The sequence below is a fragment of the Ciconia boyciana genome, chromosome 2 (assembly GCF_034638445.1).
Source record: "Ciconia boyciana chromosome 2, ASM3463844v1, whole genome shotgun sequence".
Lineage (NCBI taxonomy): Eukaryota > Metazoa > Chordata > Aves > Ciconiiformes > Ciconiidae > Ciconia > Ciconia boyciana.
In genome coordinates, this window is record NC_132935.1 from 140,315,812 (window position 1) to 140,334,596 (window position 18,785).

Consider the following 18,785-nt stretch of genomic DNA (forward strand, 5'->3'; position numbering starts at 1 on the left):
ATTTTTACTGGTATTTCAAGAAGTCTTGCAGGAATCTATATTAGAAAGCTGAAAAAATTGAGAGCTCAGGCTACATTTCTGAATGAAATAACCACTTTTCCAAATACTTTGCCAAATACCACCCTAACACCTATAAGTGTGATCCCATGATACGGCTGTTTTCCCGTCTATGTTAAATTACTTTACATGTGGAACAATGAAAACGTTCACTGCAGGGCTCCAATTTCCTCACTTATTCCTCCTAATAGTTGTCAGGATAAGTCCCTCACTACCAAGTTTCTGGAACTCATAGAAGGGCCTCATTAAGGTGAAACATTGTCAAAAAGGAGGAAAGACTGCTAAACATTCTGCAGCGAGACCTGGAACCAGCAACACGCAGGATTATCTTCCCCACAGCTTAGAACAACCTTAGCAGTCCCAGGGTGTAAGATATTTACTTAAATTTCTTTTTAGTTAGCACTAATGCAGAGAGAACCCTAGGAAAATTCCCTTGAGCCAGTGAAGCTTTCTGTAAGTCAGCAGGTTACGAGAGCTTACCTTCATTGAATGACATTTCACTTGTGTCTACAACTTCTGGTAATCAAATATGCAGAGTCTGTTACATATTAAAAAGCACGCAAAGCAAACCTGCACTTACAAAACAGTTTTTCTCCACAGTAGTAGCTGTAGTTTCTGTTCTGCTCCAGTACTCACATCGCCCTGCAATTTGCTGGATCTAGTTTGATCCTGACAATTGAAAGTTATAGCAGCATCACATAAAAGCATAACCTATACCTGAAGCTTCAGAGATGAGCTTTTATCATCCATTCAATTGGCAGTTATTCCTTAGCTAAAATATTCTAGCTTTTGAGCACAGTGGTTGTCACACACTTCCTGCACTTTGCAGACACGCTTGCACTCCAGTCAAAAGCAAAGAAATAGTTAATTAATCCAGGTTAATAGTATTAGCAGGGTCTATTACAGTACTTAAGGTAATGAAACACAGCTGTACTGTGCTTGTGCCTACCATGTCCAACAACCAACATTTCGCACCTAAAGACACTTCCCAGCTGCGTAAGTGGAATATTCTTTAGTGCTGGATATTATTCTGCATGAATAGCAGAAAGCTAGGCTAGAAAGCACAACATTTAAATCTTAACTGGTTTGGGGTTGGTTTTTTTTCCAGAAGTAAGAGATTCACTGAAAGAATAAATCCTTTTAAAAAAAGGTGGTTAATGTTGAACAGTTTTGCTTTATCTTTGAGGTATCAGCTATAGCCAGTTCACTCAGGACTCTGTGACAAGGTGGAGACACTGAAAAATCAGGACAATGCAGAAACAACAGCCTGCTTATGTGAATCTAGTACTAGCACTTATGATTAATTTTACACTTTAAAAAATACCATCTTTGTTTTCAAGGTAGCTTTCTACTTGTTAATAGCATAAATATAATAACAAAACCTAGCAAGTGTGAGGAACCTTTTGACTTTCCTGTACCCACCCCAAGAAAAAAAGTAAGAATGCTTTTATGAGACTAAATGGTGCTGCTATGCTACACTACTAGCATACAGGAGGGGGAAATGAAGACAGACATGCACTGTGTATGAGATAACTTATTTTATTTATTTGATTCTCAACTTAATTTTGATGCTAAAAATTGGTCAAAGGCACTTCGAAGAAGTATTTAAGAAACAAATCCTTATGGTGATCATTCCAGACAAGTCACCAACTTATACCGGCCATTAGGGACATGACTACCTATAATTGCAAAGTGAAACATTCACAGGTTTTAAGTGGAGCATACTGTCCAGCAGCAATATTCAATTCTTTTAGAGCATTAGTAACATTTGTGGAGTATTTTAAATACAATATGGTAAAACAAAGCAAATTACACTTTTGGAGTTCCACAGATGTTTTTCTTGACAGAAAAAGGACAAAATTGCCTTTCCCAGTGGTTCTGTATTGAGGGATCTATTTTCATCTGTGCATGCACTATCAACATCAGTAGCAGGTACATCAGAGAAATAACCCACGCTTTTCCGTTATACAAAGATAAAACACCCTGCTCAGATAGCAAACTGTTTGTAAGAGGTCTATCAGCTGCTCACTAAAATTTATACTTCTGGAAGCGTAACAGAACAAATGGCAACGTGTGAAGAAAAAATGATTTTTAATATATACCCCCACCAAAGCAAAACAAAAAAAGTGTTCTTAAAGGTAAAAGGTACTGGGAAAAGAGCTTCCGCAAAATGAGAGATGGTGCTAACATCACCAGCATTTAACCTCTTCAATAAGACCAATATAGGCTGCAAAAATTAATTGGGAATGAAAGAAGATTAAAATGGGTCTTTTTCTGCAAACAAAGATTAGTACCATCCTCTGATTAAGAACAGTGATCAGAAGGTAACTTCTTGGCATTCTCATTCCTTCTGAACTAAAAAACACTTAACAAAAGGTTAAAATGTTATTCTGTTACACTAAGTGACATTCCCATATCCAAGTGCAAGCAACTGCTGCCTCGTAATTTCAAGAAAACTAGTTCAAAAATTTTAGCTGGGTCATTTAAATCACTACGGTGCCAATGGAAGCTTTTAGGTTTTATAAGATTAAGAAACATTTTTAGAAACAAAACAAAACCACAGAGCAATAATCGGTATAGCCTAAGAGAGCCTATGTTGCTGTGCTTCAGAAAGGTCTTTCCACCTGAAATACAGTAGCCTCCTTAGGCTGCAGAAATACTCAAGCTCAATAAATACTTGCTCAAAGCACAAAGACCTGAGAGTGAAATAACAAACTACTAATAGTAGTGTAATATTGTACATAAAAATTATACTAACTGTTCACATTCCAACCTTGTCTACTGAAGCTTTTGAAGGGAGTGAGATACAAACCAATTATTTCAGAGGTATCAGCTCATTGTTATGGCAATACAATTCAACAGAGAACAACAGTCCTCTGTTATAATCACAGAATGTAAAACCCGATACTTTTCTAGCTTGTCTGGAAGGAAAAAAAATTTCTTTGTAGTGCTGCTAGAAAGGCAAAATAAATAGATTCAGAGGCCTAAGAGCAAGGACACTTTAAAACAAAGCAATAATAGATGTTTGAAGAAAAGGCTACTCTTATTTCTCCAGATAGGCCACCTATTTATCACAAGGTAGTATGTTCTTAGCCTTATTCCCTCAAGAAATGGAACTTGTTCCTTTATTGCTCCATTCCCTCTGAGGGCCTGCATGTTTTGTGGAAAGGGACCTTCCTGTCCCGCTCTGCTAAACCCACAAGCCACAGCTGGGCAGACAACAAGAATTAGAACTGCTGGTGAGAAAAGGCTTCACTGTGAGCTCAGCCATGGTTGGTTTGACTTGCGACCGCAGTAACCAACCTGTGTGGAGCTCAAACATCTCACTACCTGCTTCCTCTTGTCCACCTGAGACTCATGCATGATGAAACTGAAAACCCAAAGACAGGATAGTCAGGATAGTAAGGAACATGAAGAGAAAATTATGTTACTTCACAGGGCAGCACAGGGCAAACATAGGACACAAATCTGCAGAAAATATGCAAAATTTGTTCTGCCTGTTGCAGAAGAAAATCTTTAAATCCTCATGGATGAACTGAGGAAGAAAGCAGTAATAAAGGAACAGTACAGTAGTTCAGCAGATCTTCTACATGGGCTGAATTTACAAAGAGATTAAGTTGGGATCCTGATTTCACTTTATAACTTCCTTAAGTATTCCAGAAAATTTTAACTGCCTGTTTGACCAATGCTACTGGAGTTATCAATACCATATGGATTTCACAATATTATTGGTTTGTGTTGCACATGGGATAAGCATTTAGCTCACAGAAGGAAGCACTTCTCAGCATGGTACCATCCATTCTCCTCTGGACAAGCATCCCTCTGACTAGAGCAAACTGGAGACTTTTTCCTTTTTTAAACAAATACAGTTATAATTTCCTACTTAAGTCAATTAACATAAAATAAAGCTCATGTCCCTTTCAGTACTTCAGAGGCAGTCTTGCTCATAAAAGACCAATACATTTAACCCTGCAGGAACTATTCGTTTAAGTAATACTTGATATATGAACCCAGCCTATACTCAGGCAGAGAAGATGTATGTAATATTTCAACTCCATGAGATATTTCAGTAATTGCCATCATGCTGCAGAGCAATGGTCAGAAAGGAAGTCATGACTCTTTACTGTTTGACAACAGATAGAACCCCAATCTGTACAAGAACTATCTTTGGAAAAAAAATTCCAGTACTTTATGGTAACATCCTCTTCCAGGAACATCCTGAAGGACAGCAGTAGTAAATAAGGCTGTCTGCTACCAGTATGTGCCCTTTCCAAAACAATGACTGGAGGTAATTAGGTTATGTCCAAATTCATCAATATGATGAAGGTGAAAAGTGACAAACAGATGAAGAAACTTTTGTTCAAGTGTGAAATACAGACACACTACACATCAAGCTTAACCCCATCCCCCATATTGCTATTCACTCAATTTGAAAAAGAGAAAACCAGGAAGTTTTACATTGACTATGTAAAACATAGGCTTGGCCTCTGAAAATTTTTTAGTAATTAAAACAAATTAAAACAAGAAAGTGTTTTCAGTTAAGAGGCAGAGATACTCAAAAAGTAGTGGAGAAAGTTAATGTACTTTGAAAGATTCCTGCATTCAGGCTGGCTTACCTGAATAACTATATACTTCAGCTTCAAAAAAAGTGAAATAAGGATCAGTTAACTCATTGTTCTGAAAAAGGTAACAAGAAGCAGATACAGAAGAAATTTTAAAAGTGGAAAAAAAACAATGTTCAGAAAAGTGAAATTAAGTACTTTAGCCAAATAAACTAGATATGTAGGGAAGCAGTCAGATCGGCTTTGCTGCAGTTTTAAAATAAGACTTGTTTGTAAAATTTTAATGAATAAAGTACTCCACAATCTCAAAATATAGTGATGTGAAAATTATACGCAAACAAACTAATTCTAATACTGGCTGAAACCAAGTTACTATGATGCCATTGTAACTTTGCTAAGATACTATTCTTTCTGGTTTACATGGAAGGTGTGATGGAAGAGAGACTGCTATTTCAAAATGCATATACCTTATCTTATGCTGAGAAATTCTGAGATGAATTTTTATATCCATTCAACCAATAGGATAAGTTAATATTAAAAAAAAAAAAGCCACAGGCAAATATGTAAGCAGCTTGCATCACCTCAGCAATTTAAACAATAGTAACTATTTCTGGGTTTCTCCCTATAACAGTAGTGATCCAACTTCATATTGTTTTATACAATAGAGACTTAAACATTTTAAAAATAATTCATAGCAGTGAATTCCACTTCTGAAACAATTCAGATTAATCTTTTGGGTGGATGTCTGCCAATAATAACCAGTCTGTCATTAAGGGAAAGCAGGCTTTAGACTTTCCACACCTCTCCCTTCCTTATAGGGCAAGGTACATACAGTAACTTCAAGATATTGAGAATACTAGAAAAAGCCACCATGAAGTATTTGACTGTGCAGCATCCAATTTCTAATATTAGAACCGACCTAACAGAACATCTGGAAGGAAAAAGAGGAGAACAGAAGAAGGAACAGAAATACTGTATGATTATCTTTGAACCCGTCCACTATGTTTTTTATACAACTTCTTCCAGATGTTAGTGTACCAGAACAACCTCCTATTTCACAGCTTTAGGGCCCCAAATCATCATGAGCAGGGCTGCAAGGTCACACTATTCCACACAGTCAGAGCCAGCACCGGACTCTGTTGTACATAGACAGTGACAGGAAGTACTGCCAACGTGATTTTTGAAATAAGAATCGCCATGAGTAATTGTAGTCCACAAGCTTCCTGCAGGAGTTTGAGGAGACTCTTACTCATTATATTGGCTTCTTTTAGTTTTCTTCAAAGTCCAATTAATTCTCAGAAATTTTTTGCTTTAGCTTTTGATTATCCTCCAGTGCTTCATTTTTGCTCTGCTCTTCTGGATTCTTTGCCATATCAGGATTGTACCGATACAAATACCCATATGGACGGAGATGATAAATCAAATATTCCAAATGATACATAGTCACGGAATCAACGTAGTGGAATGAAACTGCTAGATCGGAGCAGCATCCGGGACCCTAAAATACAAAACAAGTCAAAATAATCAGCAAGAATTGCAAAGCATGCCCTGGATTAAAGATCCAGGAAGAATTCAAACACATACTTGACTTCATGGTAAGAAATTCACTATCATCAGTCATTCATATACTTCAAAACTTAATGTTAAGCAAGCAAAATATATCAGACATATCTGCCAAAGCATCTTTCCAAAATAAAGTTGGACAAGTCTTTTGCTTCTGTAATCAAGCCAGTGAAAAAACTAGCTGCCCTCGTTAATGTCAGAGGTTTTTTGCTTTTCCATTCTTCTTTTTTTATGTTGGTGTTTAAACAAAACCAAGACACAGCAATTAGGTCTAAATGCACTGCATTTATATATGAAACAATACATGCTCGTTATTCATGGCAGCATCCATCCAGAGTATGTAAGGCAAATGTGTGTGTGTGCACATGCACCTCTGTGTGTGTGTCTTCACACATTATACATTTTGGCAAAATTGTCAGTATCTAACTTCCTACACAAAGTTGTAACAAGTAATTTTGGAATTTTTTTTTTTTTAGTTTATTAATTTCATTGATATTATCAAGCATTTTTAAGAGCTAAAAGATCATTGTTAACACATTTGTTACAACTTGTTTTTCCTAGTTCAAATTCAGCTCTCAGAGCACTTTTCTGGAAGATAGTTTGGGCGGGGCATCAGATTTGATTGCCGAGCTGCTAATATGCCATCTCTAATTGGAACTAAGATTCAACATTTAAAGACACTAAGAGAACAATTGTTACATAATTGTTATTCTATACTTACTAAGTTTGACCAATATAGCTTGGTTTTGATACCAGACGAAGGAGTCTCTATCCAAACACAAATGATAGGACAGGATCAAACAAGCGATTTCCATTATGGATCCTCACCACCACTGTGTCAGTTACGGAGGTAACTGTCCACAGCTCAGCCACCCATGAACTGCAACCATAGCTGAAGCTGCTGCATCCTGACACACTAAATACAGTATTGTAGCTGTTTTAAGCTGCAGAAGTGTTCTAGCCGCTGAATACAAGTATAAAAATAGATGCTTTACAATGAAAAGAGTCTACTGAAGAACTAGACTTTTTTGGTTTTTTTCCAGCTTTACTGTGTAAAAAATCCCACATCCTATCCTTGATTTTGGCCACTTATGCTGATCTCAAAGTTTGCTGAAAAATAATACCTTTAAAAGTGAGATTATAATCCTAAAGAAGCAGCCACATCACAGATGATCATCAAAGTTTACAATGCAGAATACCTTCAGATCGCTTTAATTTCAAGTAGCACCATGCTCCCTCCCTCGCCTTTTTTTTTCTTTTTTTTAACTGGAGATTTCAGATGTGGAACACAAAGGACAATCTGAAGTTCTTGCAGTAAGAATGTTTCAGCTTGTAAATGCTATTTTTGTTGCTACACAAAAAAAAATTTAAAAAATTAGCTTGCCAGCTCTCATGCTTGCCTCCACTTCTACAGAAGGTAGACAAGAGTTCAGTACAACTACATAAGGAAATCTAATCAATTTCCTTGTTTGAGGCATGCTTTTATTTCACTTCTAGGCAATGTTTATTCTTCTATAATTTTTTCAATGGAATTTGCTTACATGTATATTTTAACAACCTTCAACAAAAAAGTGAGGGCAGGGCAGCTACCAGCATTCAAGCCAGGTAACACTACACACAGTTATCAGTGATAAGAGAAGTATCTTGCAGCACATCCCCATTTGAAGGGAAAAAGAGTAGCAGGCAGTACAGTCATGCATACCACTACTCACCAGCCCCTCCAATAACTTGGGAATCTCTTAGCTAATGTTAACCAACTACAATCATGAGCAAGTCTCAAAATTACTTCTATTTCTACAGATTTTATGCAAAGTTTGCTGTTGGGCAGAAGATAAAGGTGTTCCAGTGCCACCTTCCCTTTCACTAGGCTTTAATGTAACTAAGCCATACTGTTTGACCCGGCTCTGTACAGCCAGCACACACAGCTTGGAATGAACCCCACTCATCTCGCTTCTCACTGCACGCTGGTAGTTGGCTGGCTGCAGGAGAAGCTAGGGACACTGTGTGAGAGATATGAGGGAACAAAACTGAACAATAACTTTGCAAGGAAGGTAGTCGTGGTGACACTAGACAAACGTGTTAAAAAGGTTTAATCATTTTTTGCTGTGCACAGAACATAGCAAAACAGCAATAATAATTTAAGATTCACTAGCTCTTCTGGAATGTTAAGTTCTTAGCATCAACTTTTAGTTGATGACTAGTGTATTTAACACAGCTACACACAGGTGTATCACAGGATCACAACAAATCTTCTTTTCTAAAATATATTGAGCTGTTATTAAACTACTAATTCACACACCATACACATTCACACGCACCATAAGATGTACTTCATAAAATGGGTACCAGGTTCCTAAGGACTTACCTCTACAGCAGGATAATAATTGTAATTCCAGTACCAGAATGTTTTTGGTAGGTATCCTCTGATTAAGTGATGTTCTGGAACAAAGGGATGAAAGGTTTCTCTACCACTTGTATCCCTAGAATCTCCTGCTTCCACATTAATGATCTCCATGCATTTTCCTAGTGCTAGGTCTTCGATAGAGGAACTGTGAGAACATTTGTTTGTTTTAAATGCAGCAACAAATCTCTTCAGAGCTTCTTTGCTTAGAACATATCCTGCTCCTCCACTCATGTAGCCCTGCTTCACATAAGGCTTAAACCTTCTTCCAAAGTATATTGGTTGTTCAGGACTGTATTTTGAAAGAAGCCATCTCAAATTGTCCAATATAACATATGTATCATCATCTGCTTTCATAAACCAATCAGCAACATCAAAATAATGGTCATATACATATTGAAAAGCTTTAATAGTCTTCCAGTACAGCTGGTCCCTGCCTTCTTTGGTTTCTAGGCCCACAGTTGGGAAGTCTTTATTTTCCTCAGAGCTCATAAAAAGTATTTTATTACAACGTTGGGCCCAAGTGGCCTTAACATGCTTGGCTTTCTTTTCTAGATTTTGAGGTCCAGTCATGACCCAACACAGTATTTTCACCTTCTGATAGAGTCCCTCTGCAATATTTTTATTCTCATCTAAAAAAAGAGGAAAGTTCCAAAACAATATTAGACTTGATTGCAAAACAAACGTAAGAGCAACCTCCCCCCCAACATTCTGTTTCTAGACCAGAAAAGACATGCAGAGAGAGAAGAGACATTTGCTTCCAAATGTACCAGTTAATGAAATTAATGTCATATTTAGGAAAAAAACAAACAAGACTCCCAAAACCAAGAAACTAAAATTCTTAAAGCTCCTTCAACTTCACAGGATAAAGGTGAGCATAACAGCCATATCAAAATGGGTATCTGCTCAGGGAAGTGTAACTTTAAAAAACCTTGATTTGTACACGAAAACTGTTCAGAGGCAACTTCTTTATTGTATTGGAGGACTAATGAAAATTTAAAATCTGAATATTTTTGCCCTTCACAATGAACACAACTTAATGATTACAACACAGGTCAAAAAGCTAATAAGCTTTGTTATATATATTCATGTTAACTAACAAAACCTAATAAATATTTCTAAAACAGCAACATATTTTTGAAGGAAAAAGCAGATGGTAAACCAGAAAGAATTTATCACTAAATCAAGTTAAATCTTATTTGTAAAAAAATCAGATTAAGTAAGTTAGGATACTATGAAACTAGTATTATTGTTGTGCTAAAATGTTTTTATTTGTAGGCAATCCAACAGAATAAATAGATACAGTTATTTGAGGTGTGTAATATAATGTTTTCCAAGCTGCCAAAGCATTAATTTCCCTCAAAGAAACATTTTCACTTGATACATACAGAGTGATTTCAACTGATGTAAAAGAATATTCCATGGAGAGTGAGATCTGCATAACTGGTCCTAAAATATTCCTGCTTACACTTTAGGCAACAACAGATCAGACTTCTTTGTAAAATTTTCTACAATTACATGTGAAACACTCACAAACTTTCTTACAAAGTCTGCAGTTTAAATACATTTAAATAGCAAATTACTTGTTAACATCTTCAGCAAACGCATTATAGTGCATTTTTTCTCATCCAAACTGCTCCAACTCTGATGTTATCTGTATTTAGGATTTAGAATGAACTCATTTAATCAGATGTGTCAAATTTAAAAGTATGCTTGAAATATTAGAAGGGTCTACCTTCTCTGGAAAAACAAACAAACAAAAAAAACCAAAACCAAATCAGAGTGCAACAGAATTTCTCTGGTTTTGACTGCAAACAGCAATCTGTGTTTGGACTGCTGCATAATCAGTTTGGCAAACAATGTCCACAGTGACACACACACACACACACACACACCCCCCCCGCCCCACCCCAATTCCAGGTTTTACTAATCATGTCAAAAAGTCAATTTCTTTTTTTTTCAGCTTTATCTGAGAGGCTAGATAAAAAGTTAGAAGTGGCCCAAAATTAGCTTCTTAAAGCTAAAAAGCAATTCAGCCACCTCTACAATGCTAGCAAATATATCTGCTTAGCAAAACCACCATTTGATGTCAATAGTTCATTTGAGAAGTTCCTGCTCCAAACAAGTCTGGATACAGGAGCTGGACAAACGGTTGGGCTCTAAGGAAAAAAATCACTACTGGAATAAAAACGTAAAGAAAGAAAACCACCATTCAGGGGACCTCAGGAGAACACAGTTATTTAGATGTAACCTGAACATGGAGAAAATGAATGAAAAGGATTCATACAAATTCTTGGCAGTGAAGAAAGCAACATTTTGCAATGCATGAAAAGGGGGCATATTATATAATTAGTCAGGCATAACAAAATACCTTTATGCTGTCCAGAGTCTGCATTGAAATTCATTTGTCCTTGCAGCTGATTGTTATCGGTATCTGCTGAGTGTTGACCATGTGGATCATTGTGAAGGATATGAGGCTGGATCTTAACCTGTTCTTCTAGTATAATGCTAAACAGAAGATAGCATACAAAAAATCCTATTGCTGATCCAAAAGTGAAGGTTAGAAGGTTCATCAAAGACTTAGAAGAGGCCATCTCCTGAAGGTAATACACTGTCAAAAACAAATGAAAAATACATTAAGCTTGAAGCTGCTTAACACAGAAATTGAATCTAAAACTATAGGAAGAAATCAAGGACTAAATCTCTGGAAGTAAAGATCTCATTTCTAGCTCAGATTCAGCTCCCCTGGACTTGCATGGAAGTTTAAGTAAAAGAGCAATGCAAATATTCATATAAAATTGTACAAATATTGATAAATTTAGTGCAAAAGGGCTCCCATATGTTCTTTAGCTTAAAATTATAAAGGACAGTCATAAATCACAATAATGACTGTACGTACAAAAAAATTCATTATATTTATACAATATTTATACAAGAATGTATACATTCAAAGTGCAATATCTTAATTATAAAATTGTAATATGTATGTTCACTACTTTATTCTCTTCTTCCCAAGAAATCTGCGCTTTAAATAAGTCTTTTACGAAGCTAAAAGATTATGATCAAAGGCAATCTACAGGTCAAGATACAAGGTTATGAGATGTACTTAAACTTCAGGAATAAGTATATTACAGGAATTCTTTAACAGTTGTCAAAACACAAGCAGATTTTGAAGAGTTATAAAAGCAAATCTACTCTCAGAGTAGGGCAGTTTTCCTTCCACTTTTAGGAAGTACTGAGGATAGAGTTTCAGAAGAAAGAGTAAGACAACATCTGAATTCTTATACAGAAACACCCATTTTTAAAAGCCATTTGGAGGAAGAGGAGAAGAAAACACGTCAGCCTCAAAGCCGCTTCTACACATCCAAAACCTTGTATTTCAGTAATAAAAAACCCCTTCACTTCACCCTTGCTCCTCAAAAACAAAAGGACTTGGCTGACCATTTTTATAAAATTAAACAAAACCAGCACCTACACCTCCATAAAGTTAGCTTTATACATCCAAAACAAGTGTGAATTTTTATATATTAAACACTTGCAAACCAACTTCAGGCTGTTGAGGCCTGAGGCCTTTTCATCTTTGCAAAGGGTTGAGATATTTTCTAATAATTCATGACTAAACTACAAAAACATTGACTGTTAAATAGATACTGGATTCAAGCCAGTGCCTTACAAACAAGTTGATGATGTTTCCTCCATTACGATCATTCTTAATGTCAATGGGCAGAACCCATTTTAGTTAGTTAGGGAGCCAAAAAAAGAAAATTATGGAATGTACAGAGCATCAATGAAAACCATCGATCAGAAAAGAGCTGCAGCCACCAAAACAACTCATTTAGCCTGCACCCACTTCTCTCATTGGCTGTGCAGAGTCTATTGGAAAAAGACTGTCCCCAGGCAAGCTGCATGAATCACTTTGCAGCAACACGCCCTCCAAATACCAGTTTTCTGTCTGTCTGAGCACTCTTCTGAAGGGAGAGCAGAGAGGACAGAAAGCAAGTGCGTGTATTGTTAGGCTGACACTTTCAGAAATCATCAGATTTACTGCACACATGCAGATCTAGATCATTTGAGAGCGAAGCAGCTCTAACATGTGATATGCTTTTCCTTCCACACTGCTAGAAAAAGGAAAGAAAACTGGAAACACAACTTGAAGCACAAAACAAAAATCAAGAAACTTAAAGGTTTTATAAAATTCACACAATTATAACTATGGTTTATAAGGAGCTGTATGAACATGAATATCTTTAATATGAAAAGGCACATTATACAATTTTTTAATCATATGTTGTCTTCCCTCAATTCAGTACTACATCCTGGTGGAGACCAACAATTGCCTTTAGATATCACATCTTAAAGTATAAAATTGACTGTACTATCATTTGTGACCCAGGCCATGAAAAAATGACTTTGTTTCCAGCTTTATTTCTATCATCTTATATACCACTAACTTGGGAAGAAAACATGAGGACTTAGATCAGGTGCCTTCCAAAAAAAAGAAAAAAAAAAAAAAAGGCAAAAACCCAAAACACTTAAGGAAAAGCCTATAGACACGAGCAGCCTATGACACTGAAAAACATCCACTGTACTAAAATTTTGTTTGTTTGTTTTCACTTTCCCCATCTATCACCACGAAGTCCCCTCAAAATTTGCAGTGCACAAAGGGAGAGGGCCAGATAAAACAATGCCTTCCTTCAGCATATTAAAAGGGGAAAAAAATAAAAATCCATGCATGCACAGTGTAGCTACAGCACTTTCTAGAAGAAAAAGTCTCCATTGTTCCACTTTTCAATATTAGGTGTCTCTTTGCCATACAAGTCCAGTTATCTGCTCTAACAGCTGTTAAAATTATTCTTGCTTGAAGAGAAAAAAAGAAAATCACTTGAAAATAACTGCTGCTTATTAAACTATGGAATTATGTTAAATTATGTAGAAAAAAAACTTTAAGTGTATTGGAAATGTTAAAAGAGAAAAAAGTGCATTCATCATATTTGGAAATCAGAAGTTGATTTGGCAGTATTCCACAAGCAAAGAGGATTTCTGGGAGCAGGTAGGGACAGATGCTGAAGCTGTACTTCATATATGATATGAAATGCCTCTAGTTACAGTTTTCAATATAAAATTATCTGCTCATCGTTCTATCATTTTTATATCAACAGACCGGACCACTATATATTGTGTATGTATCTATATGTTTATAAACTCCAACAGTAAACAGGACAGAAATCTTCATTTTTTGTATTATCTTGATATTTTACATAAGTAGAGTCTTTTAACTTGCCACCAAAAATAACTGAATACTATAGCATTAGACTAGAAACAGAAAATGCCTAAAAGGAAGGTCAGTTCTTATTATGATAAGCATCCTCACTCAAACTCTTTGTTGACATTCTTTTCTATACAGGGGTTTATTCAGGGGCAAGACATGCAAAACAGGTAAGTGTTCAAGGTCAGGTTGGACAAGGCTTTGATCAACTTGATCTAGTGAAACATGTCCCTGCTTATGGCAAGGTGTTGGACTAGACGATCTTTAAAGGTCCCTTCCAATCCAAACCATTCTGTGATGCTATGATTCTATGACATACAGAGAGGGAAAAAGTAAGTGCAAAACCTAACAGGTCACTAAAAGATCCCCTTTTTTTATTCCTATTTCTATTTTTACTTCTCTTGAGTTAAAACACAGACACTATTTAAAAAACTACCTACAACAAAAGCTTCGGTTTAAATTTAATTTATGCTCCACTGTTCTATCATGGCAGCTTAAACAAATATATCTATTTAGATATTCATGTAGGTAGCCTTATTCACATTAAACAGACTAACAAATGTTTTAAAATTCTATCACAACTTAACAGTCATTGTAGATTTGGCTCCAAATTTAAGTTTTGTAAGTCAACAATTTCTGTGTCTTCAAACTTAGAGGAAAAAGTAATTTTTCTGTGTAGGGGCTGCTGATCCTGGCAGCCCAATGGAGACACGGCTGCTGCAACTCCGTGTTCCCAAGTCCAGCCAGTGACAAAGCTGAGGATTTATTCCCCTACTTGCACACGCAAACATGCATATACACATGGCTGACCATACAGATCAACACAGCTAAAAACAGTGTTCATGCAAACACAAACATGGTCTGGCCTTATGCTGCTCCTCTCCCTAGCTGACCAGGACAAGAGTCTGTTAGTGGGGAATACACACATACATACAATGTGGATGCCTCCAGTAACTGGCCTCAGACACTCAAGTCTATCCAGAAACCAACCCTGAATCCTCAGCCTCCCCAGAGCCCCACTCCAGTTGCTGGTACAGACCTCCTCACCCAGATACACACAAACATGCAGCTCCCCACAGGCATACCATGATCCCGCAGTAAATGGCCTTAGACACTCAGTCCACTCAGTAACTGGCCCTGGGATCCTTTTGTCTCCAGTTGCCTCGCTCAGACACACACATGCAAATGTGTCCAAAACATAACCCAGATCTTACAGTCCCTCCGGTAGCCGGCTTGGACCTCCTGGACTCTCATATTGCAAACTGAAGACCCTGTGATGTCACTAGTACCTCTTCCACACTTACAGCTGCCTCAAAACCTGGCTCCCAAGCCTCTTATCCTACTCACTGGCTAGCCTGGCATGATATTCACTAGCAACCACACGCTGGCATACTTGCCAAGACAATACGCATGCACTCCAGTCTCTGCAGTTACTGGCACTCCAGACACACAAGCCTCTATGACTTACAGTCTCCACTCTGGTTGCTGGCACTTAGACCCTCACTCACTCCAGTCTCTCCAGTTGCTGGCACACCAGACACAGAGGTCCCTATAACTTACAGTACCACTCCAGTTGCTGGCACTTAGACCTCAGTATGCACACATGAATATAGCAGAGAGTCCTCTCATCCAGGAAAACAGTTAGAAATGGAGCTTGATGACAAAAGAGGACAGGCTGTGGTAATCTGGCACAGGACATGGCCAAACATGCTGACCAGCCACTTGTTTACAATTGACCAGGCCCTTTATTCCCTTATCCTTCTATTTTCCCATACTTGTTCCTCCTCAAACCACCTTGTTCCCTCCCTTTAGTCCTTCCCCTAAACATCCCATAACAAGTTTTGTACAGTCACAAGATGCTCTTCTCCTCCATCCCATAATATCTCCCATATGCTGCAGGCAGTTAGCCCCCTCAATCTTGTAAGCTGTTCCAGAGAGCCTTTCTGTTGACTCATCTTGATGCGTGTCACACTTGGGCATCGGGGCTGATGGCCCTCCAGTGACAGAACTAGGGGCTGCTTCCTCCAATGAGATTAACAGGGTGCCCCGTGCCCCCACTGTGCCTCTGTGTGGTCCTGGTGATGAGCCTTTTAACACATTAATCTAAAATACTGTTCTCACTCTGCTAGCTGTTCCAACAAGGGTTAAGGTCACCTTCCTAAGCCAAAGCAAACTTAGGGAATCCCCATGCAATAGGAATATATGATACTGGGAGCTTGCCCTATCCCCACCCCTCAAAAACCAAAAAAGACCACCTTTAAAATCAATACTTTTAAGCAAATTCAGACCATGTAATTTTTTGAACTTGTTTCAAGAGGAAACACATTCAACAAAACAACCACCAAATCTGGGATTTTGAAATTTACAGAATGTGGGACATAACTCTAGATATTTTCATATACATTTCATCCCACCATAATCACTTTAGGATTATGAGAAATAATGAACTCTCATCATTACTCTCATGAGAAACATGGCGAGTCTACACACACAGCTGGCTCTTCCTTGTATCTCTTCCTTACGAAGTGAGGGGGAAGCTCTGAGGCCCCAGCATGTAACTGTCTGTTGAGGGCTGCATAATCAGCAATGAAATTGATCTCTACTACCATGTCCTTAAGAGTCGAGCAACACATCAGGATAATTAAAGTCAAAATGTAGAAAACGTAGTTAGCTGTGCAATGTCCAAGATAGGTCTTCTGCTCACTAAGTCCCATTATTTCTAGAAGCTTTATGCATACATATTCATATGCTTCTGAAATGAAACTATATGCAAAACAGTTGTACCTTTGCTAATATTGCCTGCATCAAGGATTACTGTGAACTGCTGCAGTTTCCTACCAACTAAGCACAGATTATATTTTTCACTTTCAAAAATACTTTGTTTTTTTTTTAAAAAAAAAATCTAACATTATAAGCATTTCTTTGGAGAGTAACATTTTTCCATCAAAAACTCTTGGTTGTTCTATCCAAAAATATAGACAACAAAAGCAAGGTATTTTGGTACAGGTGGACAATAACAGCATTGCAACAAGATGTGTAACAATCTACAGCACAGGTGAGCAGGAAGAAAGATCTTGGTAATCTCCTTCCTCATTCCAAACGCCGAGTCCCTCTTTCAGCAACAAGTTACCATGTCCAAAGCGTGGCTTTCTAGACCTCTACTAACCTAGCTCTTACTAAAGGGAACTGCGACGTCAGTCCAGGAAGTCCCCGTTACAAGAAGCAGAAGGCGGATGGGTGGGGAGCAGCGAGCAATTCCCCCCCTCGGAAGGGACCTCGCTCCCTGCGTTGGGGCTCCGAGAGACTCGCTGTCTTCCAAGGAGACCCCTCCTTCGGAGCCACTCCTTCCCAGGCGGGCAGCCAGGCACCTGCTGTCCCCGCAACCACGGCTCCTGCGGGCACCCTCGTCGCCGCCGCCGGGGTGACACGCACGGCCCCGACCACCTCCTCCCGCCCCGTCACCGCAGGGCGGCACCTTCCGCACCTTCCTTCACATCGCCTCCCCAGACGGGGCGCTGCCTTCAGGGCCCTGCCCGCCGCCCTCCCCCCAACGACGGCCCGGCCCGGGGCCCGTGGCCGCCGCCACTGCCCCCTCAGCGCCGCTCGCCACCGCGGCCCGCCCGCTCGCCCGCCCCCTCACCTCGTCGGCCGGCGGAGGCCCAGCGCGCGTTCAGCCGCGCGGACCGCAGGCAGCCGTTGGCCGCGCGCAGGAGAGGCCGCCGCCAGACCTGCCGCCACGCGCCGCCGCCGCCGGCACCATCCCGCTGCCCCGCGCTGCGCGCCCCCGGAGCGCGGGGAGGGCAGCACCGGCTCGCCGCCTGCTCATTGGGTGGCGAGCGCCGGGGGGCGTGGCCGGCCGCGGGACGCGCATTTAACCCTTGCCGCCGCGCGGCGGCTTGCCATCGCCTCACGTTCTTGGGTGCGCGCGGCTGCGGCCGGTGGGGGGCGCGGGAGGACGGCGGCGTCCCCGGCCGCGCTGCCCCCCCGCGTGGGAGTCACACGTGGGGGCGGGAGTCCGTCCTTTCGTGTCCCCTCTGCTTGTCCGCTGGGAGCGCGGCCACGTCGTCGCGCCAGGCCGCGAGTAGAGTCCGCGCCTCTCGCGTGGGGAGGCCGCCGGCGCGGCGGCGGTGGGTGAAGGGTGCCGCGGGCCGAGGCTGCAGCGTGAGGGCGGGGGCCAGCTCGCCTGCTGTGCTTGGTGGCTTGGTCAGGGCTTTGAGGTGTGTGGGTGAAAAAATGGCCCAGGGCGGAAAGGGGAGAGCATGCGAGGGCAAGGGAGAGACGGGAGAGCGAAGGGCGTCACCTCCCCTTGACCACTTAAAGGCTTGTAAGTGGTGAGGTATTTTGGTGGTGGTGCCTCCTTCGGTGCCTTTTCAGACGCGTTTAGGAAAGCAATGCCCTGGGCAGGGCTGTCCCTCTACCCTTTTATCGCGTTACCTTGCTCTTCTTGTCTGCCTGGTCTTGCCTGGAAGCAGCTGTGTCGTGTGCTCAGGCTGGGCTGCGGAGCTCCGCCGCTTTCCAGCCCCTCATTCCCTTCACTTCAGCCGGTCTGGAGCCTCTGCACTTCCAAAATACCATTAGGCAACTGCAAGGGACGTTGCTAGGTAACTGAGCCTTCTGAAATCATTCCTTATCTCCCTGGGCTAATGCTGCCTACCTTTTTAACATCTGTGACGTTTCTCTCTTGATACCTCTCCTTATGAAAAATCAATTAAATATGAAGAGGAAGTATAGATTTAAAAGGTGTTTTACATTACAACGTAACCGAAGGATAGCATTTTGCAAACAGTGGGTAGTTAATGGGGCTTTGCAGTTAATAGGTAGAGGTTTTACTTTTTTCTGCTTTTTTTGAAAAAGACTGGGGTGCAGGTCTGTGCAAACAAGATCTGGTCCATGCGGAGGGCCACTCGTGTTTCTGTAAATGGAGGTCACTGTGCAC

At 40.0% G+C, this 18,785-nt stretch overlaps 1 protein-coding gene across 2 annotated transcripts; it reads right to left on the bottom strand.

The window, feature by feature from the left end:
• Window positions 1-1,588: 1,588 nt before the first annotated feature.
• C1GALT1 (core 1 synthase, glycoprotein-N-acetylgalactosamine 3-beta-galactosyltransferase 1) lies at window positions 1,589-18,418 on the bottom strand. Of its 2 annotated transcripts, none has more exons than XM_072854230.1 (4): window positions 18,284-18,418; window positions 10,955-11,194; window positions 8,548-9,215; window positions 1,589-6,117 (listed from the first exon to the last, which is right to left on the bottom strand). In XM_072854230.1, exons 2-4 carry the CDS (start codon window positions 11,175-11,177, stop codon window positions 5,908-5,910), a joined length of 1,101 nt encoding a protein of 366 aa, XP_072710331.1. In that variant the 5' UTR covers window positions 11,178-11,194; window positions 18,284-18,418; the 3' UTR covers window positions 1,589-5,907. The 2 variants fall into 2 exon arrangements, with proteins under 2 accessions (XP_072710331.1, XP_072710332.1); XM_072854231.1 differs by lacking the exon at window positions 18,284-18,418 and adding an exon at window positions 17,490-17,634.
• Between the last annotated feature and the right edge of the window lie 367 nt (window positions 18,419-18,785).